General features: G+C 41.1%; 1 protein-coding gene across 2 annotated transcripts; it reads right to left on the reverse strand.

Moving 5' to 3' along the window:
* Positions 1 to 956: 956 nt before the first annotated feature.
* pld5 (phospholipase D family, member 5) lies at positions 957 to 17166 on the reverse strand. 2 transcript variants are annotated; one of them, XM_058640917.1, is made up of 10 exons: positions 16915 to 17166; positions 8911 to 9047; positions 8380 to 8548; positions 8063 to 8171; positions 6809 to 6936; positions 5221 to 5418; positions 4448 to 4599; positions 3688 to 3853; positions 3493 to 3583; positions 957 to 2898 (listed from the first exon to the last, which is right to left on the reverse strand). In XM_058640917.1, the coding sequence occupies exons 1-10, from the start codon at positions 17041 to 17043 to the stop codon at positions 2645 to 2647; spliced, it is 1533 nt and encodes a 510-aa protein (XP_058496900.1). In that variant the 5' UTR covers positions 17044 to 17166; the 3' UTR covers positions 957 to 2644. The 2 variants fall into 2 exon arrangements, with proteins under 2 accessions (XP_058496900.1, XP_058496901.1); XM_058640918.1 differs by lacking the exon at positions 16915 to 17166 and adding an exon at positions 11572 to 11869.
* Positions 17167 to 19889: the final 2723 nt, after the last annotated feature.

The following is a 19889-nucleotide window of genomic DNA, read 5'->3' on the forward strand; positions in this document are numbered from 1 at the left end:
ATATCATATACAGTATACATATATATGATACAATATCATTCAGATAAACTCAATTTCCTCAGTGTAAACATTTAATATTTAGAAACATTTAGAAGTATTATATTGTTATTGCAAATTAAAAAGTGATTTTTATTTACAGTAATTACTTTTCTTTAGTATTTGTATTTTTTACCTGTACTTTATTTCCTTTTCCTGTTAAGTCATAACTGACTCATTACTGACAGTATATATCAAACTATACACACTTGTGTAAAGGAGTCTTGCTCTGTTGTGAAGATAAACCTGCCTGTGTATTTTCTTCATTTGTATGTCTCAACAGATGCACACGACATGATTCAAGGCCTTAATTAGTATTAAAATGTCTTAAATCCCTCTTTCAAATGTCTTGAACATGAACACGTAGGAAGTAGAATTTTATGATTCTTTTTTTTTGTAAGTGAAAATCTAAAAAGGACAGTGGAACCAATAAAGGAGTTTTGGGCCAGGGCGAAGAAGATATTCTAACATTTGCACTGCATGGACCAAAAAGTCATGTGTTATGTTGAAGTAAATCTTTTGGGTAGCTTTGTTCTTTTTTGTTTATTGTTTATTGTAAAATTGGTCTTAAATTTCACTCCTAAGTGACATTTAAAGAAAGTCTTGAATTTAACTTGCCTTAAGCTGTTGTCGCCCTGTCTGAATCAGCGCTCAAACGTGTCCAATCAGAGTGACTGACTTGCAGCTTGTTAGCCGCTCAGGTAAAAGGAAAACAGCACTGCATTAGTTGATACTCATTATTTTCTGTAGAGCAAAACGCTGCCGTTAACATTTACAAGAGAAGCTTCTGACCTCGTTTTGTTGGACTTTACATGCAAAAGTCTGCCACTGCTTGAATATGGAAATAAACACAACATCAATTAGCCAAAAAGGTGCATTTTTATAAAGACAGATGAAATACTTTCAATGAGATGAGGTGATAACTGTAAAGCTACAGTACTGCACACTCGTGTGTGTGTGCTTGTCATTCAAGAACGTTCAATGATTGGTAGGCAGTTTACTCTCACATCAAGCCCCCATGCGGCATGTGCGTTAAAAAGTTTATGAAATACAAATTGAAAGTGTAAATGAAAACAGTGCATCATCATTAAATGCTGAATGTGATTGCTTTTTTTTGGTGATGTTCCTATAATTTTTTTAAACATAGATCTAATTATTATACGGTTTTGTCTTAGAATATAGTTTTGTATTTGAATATTGCTTTCAATATTCATGCAACAGTACATGCTCTCGTAACAGTCAACAGGTAATTTGGGCAAGACACTACAGGTAAATAAAATAAATTGATTCATTAATTAACTTGTCAAAAGTTCAGCATTCTGAGGAACAAGCAGCACCATGTCACTGTCATCACAGGTAACACTGTCAGGCTTCCTAGCTCCAAACATGGTCATTCCCTTTTTGATCTTCGACACTATGATAAAGAATGGTTAACAATAAAAGCATATAGAATTTATATTTCTTAAAATATGTCATTTATAATTGTTGATTCATTATTTGTATTTGGTGCAGTTTCCTAAAAATGAGCTTGAACAATCCACTTGATCAGCTCTTACATTCAACTAAAATAACTTGAGTTTTCAGTCTTCATTCTGGAGGGTTTTTTTATGGAAAGGTTTGTTTTTACATCACCTGAGTTATATAATATTTCATGTTTTTAGTGCCTACTGACAGTGATTTCTTTGACTTATAGAGCAGTAAAGCAGATATCTTTAACCCTCCAGTAAAACAGTTGACTTTTAATGTCAACAAAATGAGACTTGTGGGGCTTTTCCACTACATAGTACCGCCTCGGCTCGACTCTACACCGTTTGGTTGGTTTTCCATTACAATATAGTGCCTCCTCAGCGTGGGCGGAGTCATCACAGCACGGCTGCATGAAACTGCCGTGACTTCGTTTTATACACAACACAAAAACAAACTAGTGTCTTGTAAAACTTAAAGTTGTTTTCAATGTATTGAATCATTAGAATCAGTTAATTAAAAGATTTGTTCAGTACTTCCTGCTTGACCGGAGCACAGACTCACTAAATACACCAGACTCCTCTGTTAAATGATGATATTTTAGACATTTACGTTTCTAAATGTTGGAGATTAACGCACATTTTGAGGATTTTTTAAAGTCTTTTTAACTGATCTACAGTTTGTCATTGTTCGCTTTGATTCTTGTGTTGGACATCTTGCGCATGACTCTTCCAGTGAAGACACTCTGACCAATCAGTGGCTGGCAGTCTGTTGACATCGGCTCAACTCACTTGGAACCTCGCCAGAGCAGAGGTACCAGGTACTATCACTAATGAAAAAGCAAAATAACCATGCCGTGTTGTGCTGTGCCGGGGCGAGTTGCGCCGGGACCGTGTAGTGGAAAAGCGACATTGTACTTTGAAGCTGACTTCATCCAGTGTTTCTGATTTCTGGTCTGGTTTTGTCTTAATTGCAACTGAGTCAAAGTATCAGTTCAACGTTGATGATGTAAAACTAAATCTATTAAATCAAAGTCAAATCTAATCTAGTCTGAGGATACATTCTTATAACGTACATGTTTATACGATCTTGTTTAAGTTATTCAGGCTTATAAGGCTTTAAAACTTTTAAGGACAGTTTGTGCTTATAAAGATAAAGGGCTCTTCCACTCATTCTCGTCCTTATGTGATTCCTCTTGTTGCCAGCCTCTGTATTTGCCCTGCTGATCTTTGCCTCCCTGTAGGCTGTTGGCGTGACGCGACGTCCAGTCTCTTTCAAAAGCAGCTCTGACGTGATCCAGGATTGTCACTTCCCTGTTCACGGGAGTGTTTTTCACCTGGACCACCAGTCCAACCCCGGCATTAAAGGCAAAGTCAGTACCGACCCAGTCATGGTTCCCTGTGGATAAAAAAAAAAAAACAACCTCAGACATTGCATCTTACTGGTTTCATCTGGAGGAAATGGGACTTTGAAATTGTGTATGTAGTTGTGTGTCACTTGTGTCAGTAGAACCTCTTACTTGTCCAGTCCTTAAAAATAAAGTTAAGAAAATGACATGTTGAGGTTTTTTGTAACATGCTCGAGTATTTCTGGCTGAGTGCAGCACCAAAGACGTTTCAATAGAAATACAAATGAGATAAAAGAAAAAAAAAAAGACTAAGATGTCATCACAAAAACAACATAGAACTCCAACATTCAGCGAGGATTCTATTCTACAATTGGTTGCTCACTCATTGAAATTATAGTTGAGCTTGTTTATATGTCCCAAATTCAATTCTTTCTACTAGAGACTTTCAGTTTTTTTAATGTATACATTAAGACCAATTTGACCAAGTCAAGGAACAACAATCAGTTCCTTCTTGAGCCTGCAGAGGGTTCTGCTGCTCTGCAAAACGTCATAGTATTTTTCTTTTCACATTTTCACCAGGTTTACACTTATGCACGCCTGGTGGCTGCATTTATCAGTCAAAAAAAAAATAAAACATTGCCTACCTATGTAGACAGCATTGTCGGTCACCATGTACTTGTTGTGGTTGAGTCCAAGTTGAAGATCATCCTTTTGCTCTCTGTGAGTAAAGAACTTCTGCGAGGGAATCATTTGAAAGACGAGTGTGTGAGAAACACTGCGCACACACTCAGTGACTGTTAAACGATTGGAAATCCACTGTTTATATAAAACTCACATACCACCTCCAGGGAACAGTTGTGCAGGTGCATGCAGAGGGACTTGAGGGAGGTGACAAAGTTAAAGGTGAGGGGGTGAGTCTTCTTCCAGAAGCTGATCAGCAGACGGACTCTGACTCGCCTCAGCACCACGGCCTCTCTGATGACCTCATCGAGAGGTGACCAGTACCTTGTGATGTAAGCATGAACAGTAAAAAGTGTTGAGGTGGAGATAGTGATACACATACAAAGGTACTTCAAAGGTACAAGGGCCTCAGCCTCACCCAGAAACACGTGGTGTGACTGTAATTTTGGGACATATTACTGTTCATTAAAAGCTTTATTTCTAACGTTGTTTCTTTGATCAACAGATGAGAGGGACACCTAAAAAGAAGCACCCTATCTGGCACCGTCTGACTTCTACCTGTTCCCCATTTCTATAGTCACCGTTCAGAATGATTGTTATGACCCAGCTCTTCGAGGGAATTGTAATCAACATAATGACAAGGTGTATGTTTGTTCAAATAAAGGATTTATTTCGCACAGGAGTGAACGATGTAGTGTACATAATATATGGTGGCAAAAACAATAAAAAAAATGAGCAGACTCTTCAAAAGAAGGAACTAAACTACCTCAAAATAGAACCCTGTCTAAGTCAACTCTAAATGCTCTGGCTTGTATGTTCCTCCACCTCAAATCAGTGTAATACGGGACTTAGACCAAGAAATATGGTCTTTGTCCAAAGCCGCTCCACAAACAGGGGTTTTGACACCGGGCTGTGTACCTTGTGACTGATGTTCCTCGGAAACTCCTGTTCACCAGGGGAAGATAGTCTGTCACAGATATGAAGATGAATGCCTTTGCACTCTGGACGACTTGATAAATTGCATCAATATCTCTAGTGCGATCTTTCGGGCAGAAGAGTTCAGGCGAGGTCTGCAGAAAAGAAGTATATATCACACGAGACAAGTTTGCACCTGAAATAATAAAAGTAACACAAAAATCGAAAGAACCCCAAAACAAAAACTGCAAAGTCCAGACAGGCATTAAAATGTGATTTACATGGATTTCAATGCCCAGTTTGCTGAAAGTGGTTTAACATTCTGACGAAGGGCAAAAACAACAAGGCACATTTATCATGACTAGAATGAGTCACGCACAAGAGCGCAGTGAAGTTGCCAGCATCCAGCACTGCTCCATTAACTCTTAGAGAATAATAAATTCCCCACATGTAACTGGTGAGCATCACGTCGCTAAGAGGGTCACAGGATTCATTACTGTCAAATTAGGCTAAGGTATTTAGATATTCAGACCCAAAATGTTCCTCTGTGTGATATTAACATGATTAATTACCCACTGTGTGAGTCTGTTATTAGTGGGTGAGATAAATTTAATAAAGACGTACACCCTATAGGCTACTCTAAAGCCAGGAAATTGCTTTTAGAAGAATATAAACCACTTATATATATATATATATATATATATATATATATGCTAACATCAGTGTGTGCATTTTTTGGGTCGATGATTGATGATTTGGGTTGTATCGTTCCTCACAGACACGTAGGCCGTGGCGTGGGTTGCATTGAACTGCAGCTCCAGGGGGTCGTGTCTCCCATAGAGGGCGGTAACTCTCTTTGACCAGATGGAGGGGATGTAGTCTCTGTCATGGAGCTGCCAGTAAAATGAAAAGACTCGGTGGAGGTCCAAAGCCAGACAGCTGCAGTTATACACCACCAACCCCAGTTCCTTCCTCTGTGGGGGGGGGTCAGAAAGAAGCACACAGGAAGAGGTGATGCAGCAAAAAAAAAGTTATTTTCACTGAATACACATGCTTTACAAGGGTTTAGCGTAGAGTTAATGGGAGCTAAATTTATGCTGACACAGTAGCACACTGTGAGAGAACTTGATGATCTTATAGTCATTTTAAGATTAGATTAGGGTTAACTTGTTTTCTTTTCTCTGAGAGGAAATAATGTAATAAGAGCTCATAGCTGCTCTGTCAGCGGCACAGTGCTTTGAGCTACATGCTAACATCGGCATAATAACAAACTGATGTTTCGCTTAAGTAGCATTTGCCAAGTATATTAGCGATGGGAAGTCCAGCTCTTTTCGGAGATTCGGTCCTTTTGGCTCGGCTCCCAAACGGCTCCCAAACGGCTCTTCACCTATAGTCTCACTCAGAGCCTTCTATTTTAGCCTCATTTAGCAATTAGGAATGTTTTTTTGTGTTGGTAAGCAGTTTTTTTAATGAAGTGTTTTCATGAAAGCCTTATTTTTAAAATACACAGTTCTATTTCTTAAACATTTTAATTAAAGCTTTGAATGAACAACTCAACACATAACTCACACCAAACCTAACCAACCAACCTAACCCTGCACTGAGCTTTGCAGTCTCCAATATCTTTGAAATGCAGCCACATGCTGCTTCTGTTTTTGGTTTTCACAAATTTCTTAAAATTTTCCCAACAAGCTTGTATTTTAATCTGCACCAGAAGATTTAGTATTGAGTATTGATATTGATATTTTTTCCAAACCTACTTATAACCGGATTTGAACCTAAATACATATACACCAGGTACCAATGTCTCACCAAAGACATATTATGTCTTTCAACACCTGGCGTGAAGTGGCTGTTTGTCTCTGTTCTCTCATGTCATTTTACTCTCCGTGTGTGTGTGTGTGTGTGTGAACATGTGTGTGTATACTGTAGGTGTGTGTGCTCATTATACACATTAATATAATCGTGTGTGTGTCTATTCCTTCTGTCCCTCTGGCTCTTTAGTTAATTACACTCAACAGTAGTTCTGCCTCCAGCAGGCGCTCAAGCATGAAAAGTGCCAGGTAATCATTTCAAGTTTTGCCCCCTGGCTCCTCCTCCACTGTGAATTACAGGCTAAATGCAAAGTGAAATGTTACTCGTCTCTCGGACCCGACTCAGACAGCGATCTTAAATCATCGCTGATGCCCACTGAGAGCTGCTGAAGTAACTAAATATAGAAAGGTACAGGTGTATGAGGTTCTTTTTTATTTAAATGTGGTTACATTCAGATTTTTTTCTTCGAAGAGACGCCGGGTTCATTTTGAGGAGATGAACTCTGCAGACTTGATATTATTGTGCACACTCATGTTTGTTTTATGTTACCTTGGAGAGCGACCTCCAGTCCATATGAGCGCTCCCCATGTAAATGTGCTTCCGATCCACAATCATGAATGACGAGCGGAGTCCTCCTCGGGCAATAGCTGTCATATTAACGAAGTGAACCTCTGCACCTATGGGCGAGAAGGGGTGGATGCATGACAAGTTAGAAAGAAGGAGATGGACAGAATTGTGGAAATATGCCAGACGGCCTTGCACTGTCGAACAGAAAAAGTGAAGTAAAGCCTCTGACAGAAAACCAGCAAGGTAGATTCACATATTCATTATATTTTGACCTTGATTGTGCAGTTTGGCTGACATGATGCTTTTGTGACACATGCTGTGGAGCTGCGGCATGGAAGCTGCAGTGTGTCAATGATGTTGCATCTCTTTTCCTTTGCTGTATGGAATGTGCACATAATTGTTCAAATAAAATGATGAGAAAACTTTAAAAGTAACAACAATAAGACGGCACTTTGCATTACTGTAATTACATAGCGCCTTTGTCACTAGAGAGGAGAGAGTTGGGAAAACTCCTGTACATAGTCTCAACGTTTTGGCCTCAAACTGATGTTATTTTAAATATGTTTGATACTGGTCAAATTTCAGATTTAACACAAACAATCTGGTGTTCATGTTGTACAACTGCACTAAACTTTTTTGTTTTTCATCATTTTAAATTGTTAATACACTATTTTAACATGCAGTTCATGTAAATAACTGCCAGATTTTGAAGATTTTATAGCCCTTTTATGGTTAAAATAAGTCCAGACAGACATTTTGAGGCTTATAGGTGTTAAAGGGATAAGAGATATTGTCCAGTGACACTGGATGGTACATCTGGGGGTATAAATCTTTGCTCTGCTTTGCTACTTTGACCTAAAATCTCACTCACTCATATTATACTGCTGCTTTATCCTCCACATGAGGGTCGTGAGGGTCAATCCCAGCTGACATAGAGCCAGTCCATCACAGGGCTACATAGAGACAAACAACCATTCACTCTCTCACTTATTAATGTAGAGTATCCAATTTGCCTAATCCCCGAATGTGCATGTTTTTGGGCAGTGGACAACCCAGAGAAACCCCCCCCCCCCCACACACACACACACACACAGAGAACATGCAAACTCCATGCAGAAAGGCTCCTGTTCCCACCGGGTCACAGACCAGGGTCTTCTTGCTGCAAAGGCAATAGTGCTCAGAGCGGCCCAGCATAATATCTGCTTTTATTAAATAAAAAATATGACAGCCACTCACCATGTGCTGTCAAGGTCTTCAGTTCAGCAGAGTTAGTCAGGCTGCTGGCAATCTTTAGTTTAACCCCACGAGATTTCAGGCTGAGCAGTTGCTGGAACAAAAGCTGACCCTGAGGAAGAGAGTGGTGTTCTGTATTCATGGAGCCAGGCGTCTGAGCTGTGTTTCCAGATGTCTTCTAAAAGGGCAATTCTTATATCTCAGCAGGACCGACCTCATTAACAGACTACACAGAGATTTACTTAAAAATAATTGCTTTTCTTCTCACAGGGACACCTGGGAAATGCGCAGGAATGCAGGCGACTGTATTCAGACTGTACCTGTTTGGCGGCGCTTGACGTTGTTTCCAAGTCCCAGACAGGTGACACCACCTCGACTGAGTGCTTTGCCTGCTCCAACAGTGTGTGAAAGCCAACAGAGAGAGCGAGGCGAGGTCGCTCATGCCCAGGGAGAGAGAGGTCGTCTGGAATGTTCTCCACGAGCGCGATGCTGAAAGTTACACATTGTTTTTGAAATCTGTCCTTTTTGCTTTACTTTCTCAGGGTAACACTGACACTGTGATACGACTGGTGCATTTACTCTATGTTGATGTAATGTCATGAAAATGAAGACTTATGCTTTTGTGTTGTCTACAAACACTTCAAACTTTGATCAACCGCTTTAATAACTGGTGGTTTTACTGTTGTGTTGATGAACCTACAAAATAAGTTTACGCTCACATTATTCAAGGTTCATGAATGACTCCATGATCAGTCATAAAATGGAAGCCAATTATCAGCTTTGTTGGGGATGATCAGTGGAGAGCCCCAAGAGTTATTTCTCCCTTACTTTAATAAGCTAATGTGTCATACCGACAGTTCCTGCTGCAGTTTTCCTCTGTGATACCGTCCTCATCGTCCCACCAGAAGTCCACGGAGGAGCAGATCAATGCCACCAGTACAGCAAAGCAGGAGAAAAGGGCAAAGATGGCAATGCACTTCTGCTGGGTCTACACACACACACACACAGAGGGGGGGAGAGAGAGAGAGAGACATTGTTCTTTTTTATTTCACTCCTTTTTTCATTTGAGTATTTTCGAGAGACGCTAATTAGCAGCTTCACAGACGTGAACTGCTGCAGGTTAGTGAAGACACGCATTGCAGCCACTCACTGTTTCCAGTGCTGGAGCCGATCCCAGCTCACATATGGTGGAAGGAGCGGGTACATCCATCAGGGCAAACACACACAGAGACGAACAGCCATACATACTCTCACACTTACACCTACGGTCGACTCATTTTTAGTTCAGGGGGCACAGACAGTAATAATAATGTGTAATCATAACCTATAAACAACAAGAACTCCAAATGTTTCCCTTTGTTTTACATTTAATGGAAATGCAACTTTTTACAAAACATATGATGAACAACTGCATTTTCCTTGAGAGAAATAAATGCTTTTTCAACAATATCATGCCCAAGTTTTACCATTTACACACGTGACTGACAGATCACAGTGGATCTACAAAGGCACACAACATTTAGTCACAGATATCTGGAACTGAAAAATATAGTATTGAATCAGATCGGGTGGGCCGGGTCTGGTATGTCTTCCTCTCGTCCTCTGCATGTTTTTGGACTGTGGAAGGAAGTACCAGGAGAGAACCCACAGGCACACGGGTAGAACATGCAAACCCCACACAGAAAGGCCCTTGGTCGAATCGGGATTCAAACCATTGACCGTCTTGCTGTAAGGCAACAGTGCAACCCACTGTACCACCACGTGGTCCCTACTTCGCAGCTTTACGTTTTCAATTATCGTTTTCAAGTGCTAGTGTCTTCGGTCAATGTCATTGATTGAGGATTAGGATTCCTGATCAATGCAACAATAGCAGTGCATCTGCTTTACACTGGAAATGTTTGATTTGACATCCAGGCTGCTGAGGAGGTTTAAAGAAAAACAAAAAAAACAACAAATCCCACTTTTAGCCACAGAGCAGAGGACAAGCCAACTGGAACGCTCCCCAGCAGAAGGCAAATTGATACACACTAAAGCCCAGACTATAAGCAATATTGTAAAGCATCATGGTTTATGCTTTTCTATGTACAGCCGGCTTTGTTGTTGAAGCAAATCCTGGCCTGAAAGAGATTTTATGACCTCTGTGCCAGGAGGAATGCACCCACTATATATATATATATATATATATATATATGACAAACAATATTAAAGGGTATACGTGCACGCATGTGTGTGCTGTATATTGTATCAGTGGTGGCCTGACAGTTGGTGTGGTCAGAGGTTATGAAGCAGCAGCAGCCTGAGGAGTCTTGATTTCCACTGTTTTAAAAGTGCAGTTATGCACTTTTGTTTTGCCTGTGAGTGCAGATTTCACTCCGCCTCATTCCCTGCGCTGTTTGGCTTTGTCGCTTTCTGTTAGCCGTCAACATCACATTATGGATGCTCTTTTGTTTTCTGTCTGATCAATCAAACAAATTGAGCCTCGTGGCAGGGTTGTGGTAGAGGCTAAGCAGCAGTTTTGAGAGAAATGTACTCCCAGTCATTATGAAATATTCAGTTTATAACAAGAGAAGAAGTGTGTTGAGCACGATACCATACTGGGGCGTTGGAGGATGCTTGTTGTCCCCCCCCCCCTCCTCTCTCCACTGTCTGTCTCAGGCAATGAGGCTGAAAGAGCGGTGCCAGCTCGATGCACCCTACACCCCTCTGCTGTCCACTGAGAGCTGTGAGCTCTTCATTACATTTAGCAGAATCAAGAAGCAATGCTCGACTTGAGGATGTGAACATCGCCTTGAGGAAATTAAGCCTCAGCAAGACTGTCAGAGTGAGACAGCAAGTGATGCAGAATGAGACAACATTTTCCTTCACTCCAAACCCACAGTAATAAGACATTTTTGGGCACAGATATAATGACAACCTGACACGTTCAACACATTTCACTGGTTTCTTGTTTTTCTGGGGTTTTGATTTGATTATTGGGCAAAAGAGGCCATTTGCAGGTTTTCCTTTATGCACAAACACTTTTACTTCTGGCTGTTTTCTAGACAAAAAGGATCACTCGAAATTGTTTCTCTTGCAGAAATGAAAAAAGAGGCTAATTTGCTTGTGCCTCAAAGATGAAATGTTCCTTCTCCCTCTTCTTCCTCTTCCTGTTGTATAAAGCTAAACTGAATTTGTTTGTTGCTCTTTTGTGAGATGAAAACGACATGCACTCATTCTTCTTCTGCCTGGCTTTTATCAAACGTTGGAGTTTATCTGGCGTTCATTAATAAAAATGGGTATTTTGTCCCAGTGGAATATGGGAAATATTGTATTTTTTTGTTGTCTCACATCTTCTATAGAAAGATAGATAATAGATGAAGAAAATAACTTTAAGGTGAAGAGAATTAATTTAAAGCTTCAGTGGAGGAAAAAACAGAAATGAAAGCTTCAGGCAAACATGCACATAAACATTTCCCCTATACAAAGTGAGAATAATATGATATGAAGTATGAGTGAAGCAGGTGTAGCTGTACCTTCACAGGCTCCTGCGGTGCAGTCGGTCCCGCCATGAGAGCAGCACTCCTTCAAACTTCTCTGACAGATGGGAAGTGGCCGCTCAGTCACTCATCTTCATCACCTGTGCGTGCCTCTGTGTTTCTCCTCCACCCCTCGCTCCCCAGCAAACCTGTCTGATGCCTTCACTCTCTGCCACGGTCTTCATCTTGCTGCCTCCTGGTCCATCCCGAGTCCTGACGTGGCTGTGTGAGCTGCGTTTGTGGGTTCACCCTGTGCTTCTCGGTGGAGGCAGTGGGGGAGAGATGGAGATAGACCGAACCCTCTCCTTCAAATGGCCAATACAGAGCTGAAGCACGGAGCCCCAGCAGCTCATCCCCTCCTCCTCCTCCTCCTCGCATCCTCCCTCTTCTTCCTCTTGCCTCAGTATCTCCCTCTTTTATCTGTTTTTTTGAACAAAGCTCATCTCGTAGAAAGCAGTTGGTTTTTGTTCTTAAGGTGAAGGGATGTGATCGTGTGTGTGTGTGTGTGTGTGTGTGACAGCAGCAGAAATTGTTCTCAACTCATTAGAGCAGATGTATCTTCTGTCTTTCTTTCACACACACATGTTTGTGCAGCTATTCTTCTTAGGACCCTGCATTAAACTGTATGCATTTGGAAAACATTATCCCTAACATTAAGCATAATCAGTTAATTTAACCTTAACCTAGCCACAATTCAAATCTCAGGTCCTCAGAAATGAGGTTCTGCTCTCCACGAGGACTACTGGTCCTGACAAGGTCAGTGTTTTACACACACAGACACACACACAGGCACATACACAAAAGACTTTAAAGTAACCCTTTAGCTGTAAGTCAGCAGTACTGTCTGCTTTCATTCCTACTGTTTAAATCATGATAGTAAATGTGCTTTTTAGTAATGCCGCAGACTCCTGTGTTTCACTTACACCACACAAAAGCTTTAAACGTAAAGCTCTGCCTCCAGTCACTCAGAAGTAACGCGCATTAAAGGGCCTCGGTGGCATTAAAATGAAAAATACGCAAGTATTTTCATCCTTTCAATGCTTCCACCCTTTTGTTCACCCCACTGTTTTTGTTTTTGTTTGTGCACAGATGAATATGATGTTGCCTAACAGCAGAAAACAACATATGCTGCTGACTCCAGGCAAGCTGCTGCTCTGTGTATGAGTCCAGCTGAATGGGAGGTGGCTTTTCTGTAAATGAAACTTGTATGGGACTCTAGATGGTATTTAGTAAGAAACAAAACAGTGACTGCAATAGTGTTACACGAAGTTTAGAGAGACCATTTTTAGCCACACTAATGACGTTCACATTTGTGGATCTACAGTAGGTGAAGTATTACATTGAAATCTTTGAAAGTTTAAATATAGGCATGAGGAGTAAAGACCATTCATCCGTGTTTAATAACCAGCCGACGGGGAATAAATACGTGGAGTTTTCCACCAGGCAAGAACTGAAGACACCTCTTGGATGAGAGATGATATATAAAGTATATATATATATATGTATACTGTATTTATACACGTCTGGACATTTTTTGCGTAATAGAATGTCCTGGAACTTAGTGCTTTTGCCCATTTTCCAGAATAACTTATCAACCAACCTTATATCTGGCAGTAATTTACAACATACTGCGTGTTAAAATTGAAATTTGAACAGCATGAAACTTCATCTCTCAATGTGCAAAAACAGTCCAAAAAATGGAAACTATGTTGGTGGTGTTCTTCTCGCTCTCTTTTCTCTGGCGACAAAGATGCTGATTTGCTGGCTTTCTGAAACAGAGTGCGAGTGAAATTACCGTAATAACCACACGTCGGCTTTGACGTGCAACTTCTCAGCTTTCCGAATTGGCTGTAATTTTTCCGAGAGCACAAACCGTTGCGTAACTACGGTGACGCAAAGTGCGCTTGTGCAAACGTGTCGTCAGCGATGCGCTCGGTGTTAAAGGGTCATTTTGCAATAATGCAAATTGTATGATCAGAATCTAACAAAACAAATGAACATTAGCCAATTGATGCTAATAAATCCCGCCTCTTCCTCTGGTGATATGATACAGGGGCTCAACTAAACAGTCACATAAAATGTCCTCAAAATGTATCATTGTATCATTTTTTTTGTGCTTTAGTTGATGCTATAACATGACGAACAACTGGGATTGATTTGTGATTGGTCAGTCAGGTGTATCAGGACACCTTGATACTGTACTGCACAGAACTTGCTGACTCCTCCTCATGTCACCAGTGCAAGATGTCACTCGTCCTGTTTTGATGAAAAGGAGAGACCGTGTCTGCGGTGATAAACTGAGCAGCCTCAGTAGAAGTTTGCTCTAGTTAATTATGAAACTCGATGAAGTCAGCGTGAGACGCAGGGCAGATGCAGGGAAACAGAGTCATAGCAGTGAAACCCGCTGTGTCTGTCAGGGGAAGTTGCCCTCTGCACGACATCCTCGCTCTGAGAGAGAGAAGCGCGGAGAGTCAGATAAGGTGAAATTTCCCAAAGCTGGAAGCTAACTTGTTCAAAGTGGTTGAAAATCAAAGTGACTGTAGGAGCCAGTATTGAGTTAATTTAGTTTGGAGGTAGTTTAAATGATTCATTTAGGATGACTTGTTACAGTGTAATATGTGAACAGTTAACGTAGTTAAGCTTTTTGTATTCTTATAAGGAAAGGAATGTGGCTTTGATATTATAAAACCTCTATTTTATTAGATAAAGGCTTCTGTGGACCCTTGATACCTTTGATTAGTAGATATGTACTAGAAAATATCTAGCAATTTGCCTTGGTGGAAATGTCCATTAGAAGCTGTGCTAGGTTTGGTGTAAAAAGGTTTTAAGACCGTTATGTTGCTGTTAAATCTGTAAATCGTCATTCACAACCTGGAACATCAAGGGAATATTACTATGTGTTGTTGTAACCTGTAACCTGGATGTACGGCATGTGGAAATAAATGTGCAATCCCTTTACGTGACTCCTTGCCTTGGTGATTGAGGAACTGAAACAGTACCTACGATTCAAGTCCATGCCTACAGCTAACGACTTTGGGTGACTTTGGACTAAGTTTACGTTTGCCACAACAATGACAAACCAATAGAGATGATCATACTGTCTCTAATCAAACACCACGAGCACAGACCTTCACATTTTAACTGGGACATGATGACATGAAAAAGATCGTCAGCTGGTCACATGCAAGTAAACTGATGACATCAACAATTTACCAACTGCAGAGTCACTGAAATCGTACGGCGATGAATATTCATGTAGAAAATGCTTACGAGTCAATTTTCTATTGTCTCCTTTTTAAAAACACTTCTTTGATGTGTGCATTTTTCAGACCACGCTGCGTGCAGAGGAGAGCAGTTCAAAGGTCACAGCAGCTGATGAACCTCCTGACTCTGTGCAGGGCATCATTATCATCACCAACACAGGGGACCAATTATAAATCATCTTCACATTGCAAAGCAACAGCAAACAGTACTTACACTCTACACACAAATAAAACAAATCATCATACCTCACTGGGTAAAGGCTTTAATGCACAGCATCTTAGGAATGTTTTCATCCTCAAACAGGTGTAGAAACATCCCAGAAACTACGCTCTGGTGCACAATAATCATCATTCAGCGTGACATTTAGTCACCATATAAGTATGACTGATGCTGTTTTCTCCTCCCATTCAAACACACCCCTGTGTGTCAATGTGAAGGGCGCCACGATGTAGCACCCAAAGCCCAGCAGCAGGTTTTCATTCATGAACAGGATGTCATTTCCTTTTCTCCAATGGGTGATGTGTCCTGAGTGATGGGGGAGAGACTGGGGACATGAGACAGCCGGGCGACATGCCAAAGCAAGTTTGTGGATGATGAAGTCGTGAAAATTGTGATCCTCTTAAGTTGTTTCATTCAGACACAACCTCATTAGTGAGCGGAGCCACCACCACCAGCAGCACAGCCTCTCAAACCAATAGGTCACGTGTGTACAAGAGAAAGGAGCAGCCAACCAAGGCATTAGTGCAGAGTGAAATGGCATTAAATCTTTCAGAAAAGGATACATACGCTCCACTGCAGTATAGTTGTAGTCATTTATGGCAAGTGTCACTTAAGCGAATCAATGTGAAAACCATACACTTACCAGCCACTTCATCAGGTACCATCACGTAATCATCTGCTTGTTAACTCAAAGATCTAATCATCCAATGACTTGACAGTAACTCGGTGCATTTAGTCATACAGAAAAACCTGCGGAAGATCAAAGCAAGCATCAGAATCGGGAAGAACCACACTGGCTGGTGTGAGCGTAAAGTTTTGCAGAGAACGCTCCGAAAAAGAGAAAATGTGGTAGTTCTCTGGACCAAATGTTCTTGTTTTCAGAGGTGACCTGGTTTGAAATGATAGCAAGACAACATTAACTCAAATAACAACTCATTACGAATTTGATCTTGATCTTCATTCTGTTATGTGTGTGTGTGAGTGGGATTGTGTGTGCATGTGTGAATGAGGGTGACTCCCTTGGGATCTCCTCCCTCCTTAGCCCTCCTCACCACCGGTAAGCCTCAGCTCTACATTTTCCCCTTCCCATATTATAGCTATTATATCGTGTTTTAATTTTCAGAAGTGGAATAAAGATTATTGTTGCATGGAGCCACATCTCTTGCTCCTTGGTATAATGAATTTATTGCAATCTTTAATTCATTTTCAGACTAAATATTTTCCCAGGGTGGCGTTGGCAGAACTCTATCCTTACTGTACCTAATGCAGTGGCACGTATAGCACAAACAGTGATTTCAAAATTCACTTCAAAAACAGTTTCATTGATGACACATAGGGGAATAGTGTTCAAATGCAGGATAACTATAGGTGATAGTGTTTGCTTCATGCACACAGAGACGGGCACATCCTCATGGAGTTGTGAGACTTTTGCTTGAAAAATAAATGAGAAAAAAAAATTATAAATATATAATCAATCAAACAGAGTTCCTAGCATGATCCTCGGTGTGTGCGCGTCCCCCTTTTCGTATTAGTGCATGTGTGGGGCGAGGGCGTGGCAGCAGTCAAGGAAGCGATAATCAATTCTCATTTGAGGCGACCGAGCTCAGTCGCACACTTTTCCAGCAGCACTTCTCGAGTGCTGAGGCCACAGAGGGAGAGCACGTCCAGCAGATGGAACGCACACAGCCTGCCATTATTGCATAGTCTGGTACATTAGTTAAATATACATTTACGAATGTTGAATAAACTTGTAGATACTATAACGTTAGATCAATCAAGTGAAGGGCTGAACCTTTTCCAAAGTTTTAACTCATCACTCTCCAAAAAAGATAGTTGGACAGTTGACAGTTGGCTCACCTGTACCATCTTCTCTTTGCGGCGGAGGAAGATGGATGCTGAGTAGGTCTGCTGTTGGACAACATTGGAGCTGCTTCTTTTCCCTGGGGACACACTGGGCAGTGCTGGGGGAGCATCCTCTTGCCCCATCGACCTTGGATCACCGAACAGTTCCTTTGGCAACCTGTGTGCTGCTGTCTGCTGGGCACAGGCACAGGCACAGGCACAGACTTTCTATTCTTCTGTACATGCAGCTGAATCAGCCACTGTTAGTCTCTGTGCAGTCTGGACTGGACTGTTTGTGGCCAAAGCATCCTGTCACATTTATTGGGGAGGGTGTGTGTGTGCATATATTTGAGTTTCCCAGGCTGCAGGGGAGGAGCAGTCAATTCTTCAGGACAGGGCGGAGGTGCAACAGGAGCCGCTGCTCTGGACAAGATGGAGAAAAGCAGACACACCGATGGAGACTAATCAGATTGAGGAAAGTGTGAGAAGATTGTCAGACACACACACACACACACACACACGCATGTGCGCACACACACTAACTCTACATCAAACACATGAAAGTGCACGGAATCCAATTTCATCCATTCGCACTTCACATAAAGAATACTGATATGCAGTAACTTCACCTCAGAGAACCTTTTGCAAAGGTCGAGAAAGCTGCCATATGTCTGCTATAAAACTCACGCCCATGCACGTACACACACAACCATCAAGGTGACTGGAGATTGTTATAGCCTGCTCAGTTTAGGGAACATAAAAAGGTGCTGCTGTAAGAAAAATTGACTTTACTTGACTGATCCAATAGAAAACACTGATCCCCATGTGACCACTGTGACAGAATGATATACCGTCAGTCGTCCTTTACGTTCATTAAGTTAGACGCTGTACTGCATTATAAAATAGGAGGCTAATAACAGTTTTAAAGAGACAATTCAACACCTTGGAGACATGCCACCATGTACTCTAGATGGAATCTATAATGACAAATGCACTGCATGACAGATAATGGATATTTAAGAAAATTTGTTGAATAGATTAAGAAAAAAAAGTGCCTGAATAAGTTAAATCATGTGTTTGACTGTAGAGGGACTGGTCTGTATCTTGATGTGTTGGCTTGATGTGAGCAAGAAAAGTGACAGGCAACATCTTTATCTCAGTATTTTAGACTCAAACGTCAGGAAAAAAAAATCTGACTGGCAGCATCAAAGGTCCATGGTGGTTACCTGCGACCTGACAGTGCCCACAAATATCCAAAGTTCACTCACTCAGAAGAAACTGGACTTGAAGATGATGACTGCTGCTGACTGAGGGACTTTTGGGTAACTATGACCTGGATGAATGAGAATCTACACAGATGCCCTCACACATTATGTTCTGCACAAATCATAAAAACTTGACTAACAAGAAGGTAAGGTACTTGTTTTCTTGGACTGTTACATCTCGTAGGGGTGAGATGGCAACACAGAGCAAGCAAAGAAAGGAGAAAGCCAGGGGTGCAGGTGCAACTAACTCAAACGTTTATTTTAAGGTGTTTTCACAAAACAGGATAACAAAAAAGGTGGATCAGGGTAGGGCCAAGGGTTTGTGCCAAACCAAATGAAAACAAACCAAAAGTGGGCCCATCTCTCAAAATACAGGGAGTGGCACAACCCATAAACAAGTGATATTAAGTGGCAAAACCCTACGCGTGTATTGTTACATAACAATGTATAACAAACCTCGAGATATATTAAAAGAAAGGCAGAGACAGAGGAACGGAACAGTCTAAAAAGTTTATTTAGAATGAATTAGCAGAATGTAAACTTAAAGCCAGCTGCTCCAAAAGTAGCTGATCGGCCTACAAGAGGGAAAAAACACCATTAACTTCAAACAGCCAGATCAAACCAAGTTTAAACCACCAAAGTAAAAAAAAATACACCCGTTCTCCACTGGAGAAGGTATCACACGTACTGTTGCCAATAAAGGGTAAGAAAAAGGTTGAGTGGAGAAAACATGCAGCTACAAAGTAGCTTGCAGGTTCACAGGGTATCAGCGTGGCGCCAGCTTTTTATGTCCACAGCTTGACTGTGGAATAGAAGGCACCTGTGGGACAAGCAGAATGGGCAGACCCACAAAGCACACAGCAAACACAGGAATGGAGATATCTCACACAGAACCCTGGCACGTAACAGTATGTAAAGAAATCCCAAAACCAGTCTAGTCCATACCCTCTTATATCAACGTTCTCAACATGAACCTCCAGCTACAGGAAGCATCTGAGGCATAAAGAAGAGTCCTGGCTGCTCTTCTTGTAGAGTGTGTCCCGGCTGCTGATTGGCCAGTCTGCAGGCAGCGTGGCCAGACACAGGTGGTTGTCAATCACACCAATCAACCTGAAAGAGGGGAAGAAACACTGGCCCTACTTGGGCATGAAATATGGACATATTCAACTTGTTAAAATACATAATATTATGTGCATCTGCTTTAGATGCATGTTTGGACACGGCAATAGATGAATGTGAACTTAGCGTCCTTGTAACTGTGTCTGTTTTATTGTGCATTTGTACATTGGTTATGTACTGTTCACAAAAAGGTATATACAGTGTGTGTACATATATATATATACACATACACATATACATATATATACACATATATATACATATACATATATATATATATATATACACACATGTTTCCCATATATATGTAAATATATATATATATATATATATATATATATATATATATACATATATATATTGTGCTGGTGCTACTGTAAAAGTTCTGTTGTCTGCCACTGTCTGTCACAGTGGATGTGAAACGAGTATTTTTATGGTGTCTCACATCACCAGACTTGTCTCTACAGCGGCGGAGACATAACCACATTCTACATCCGGTGAGTCGGACTAATGAGGAGGTGTAGAATATGTAAATGTGCACACCGGGCGTATCATCATACATCTTATTCACCCCAAGACCTGAAATTACACCGACTAGCACATGAT

The sequence above is a fragment of the Solea solea genome, chromosome 10 (genome assembly GCF_958295425.1).
Source record: "Solea solea chromosome 10, fSolSol10.1, whole genome shotgun sequence".
Lineage (NCBI taxonomy): Eukaryota > Metazoa > Chordata > Actinopteri > Pleuronectiformes > Soleidae > Solea > Solea solea.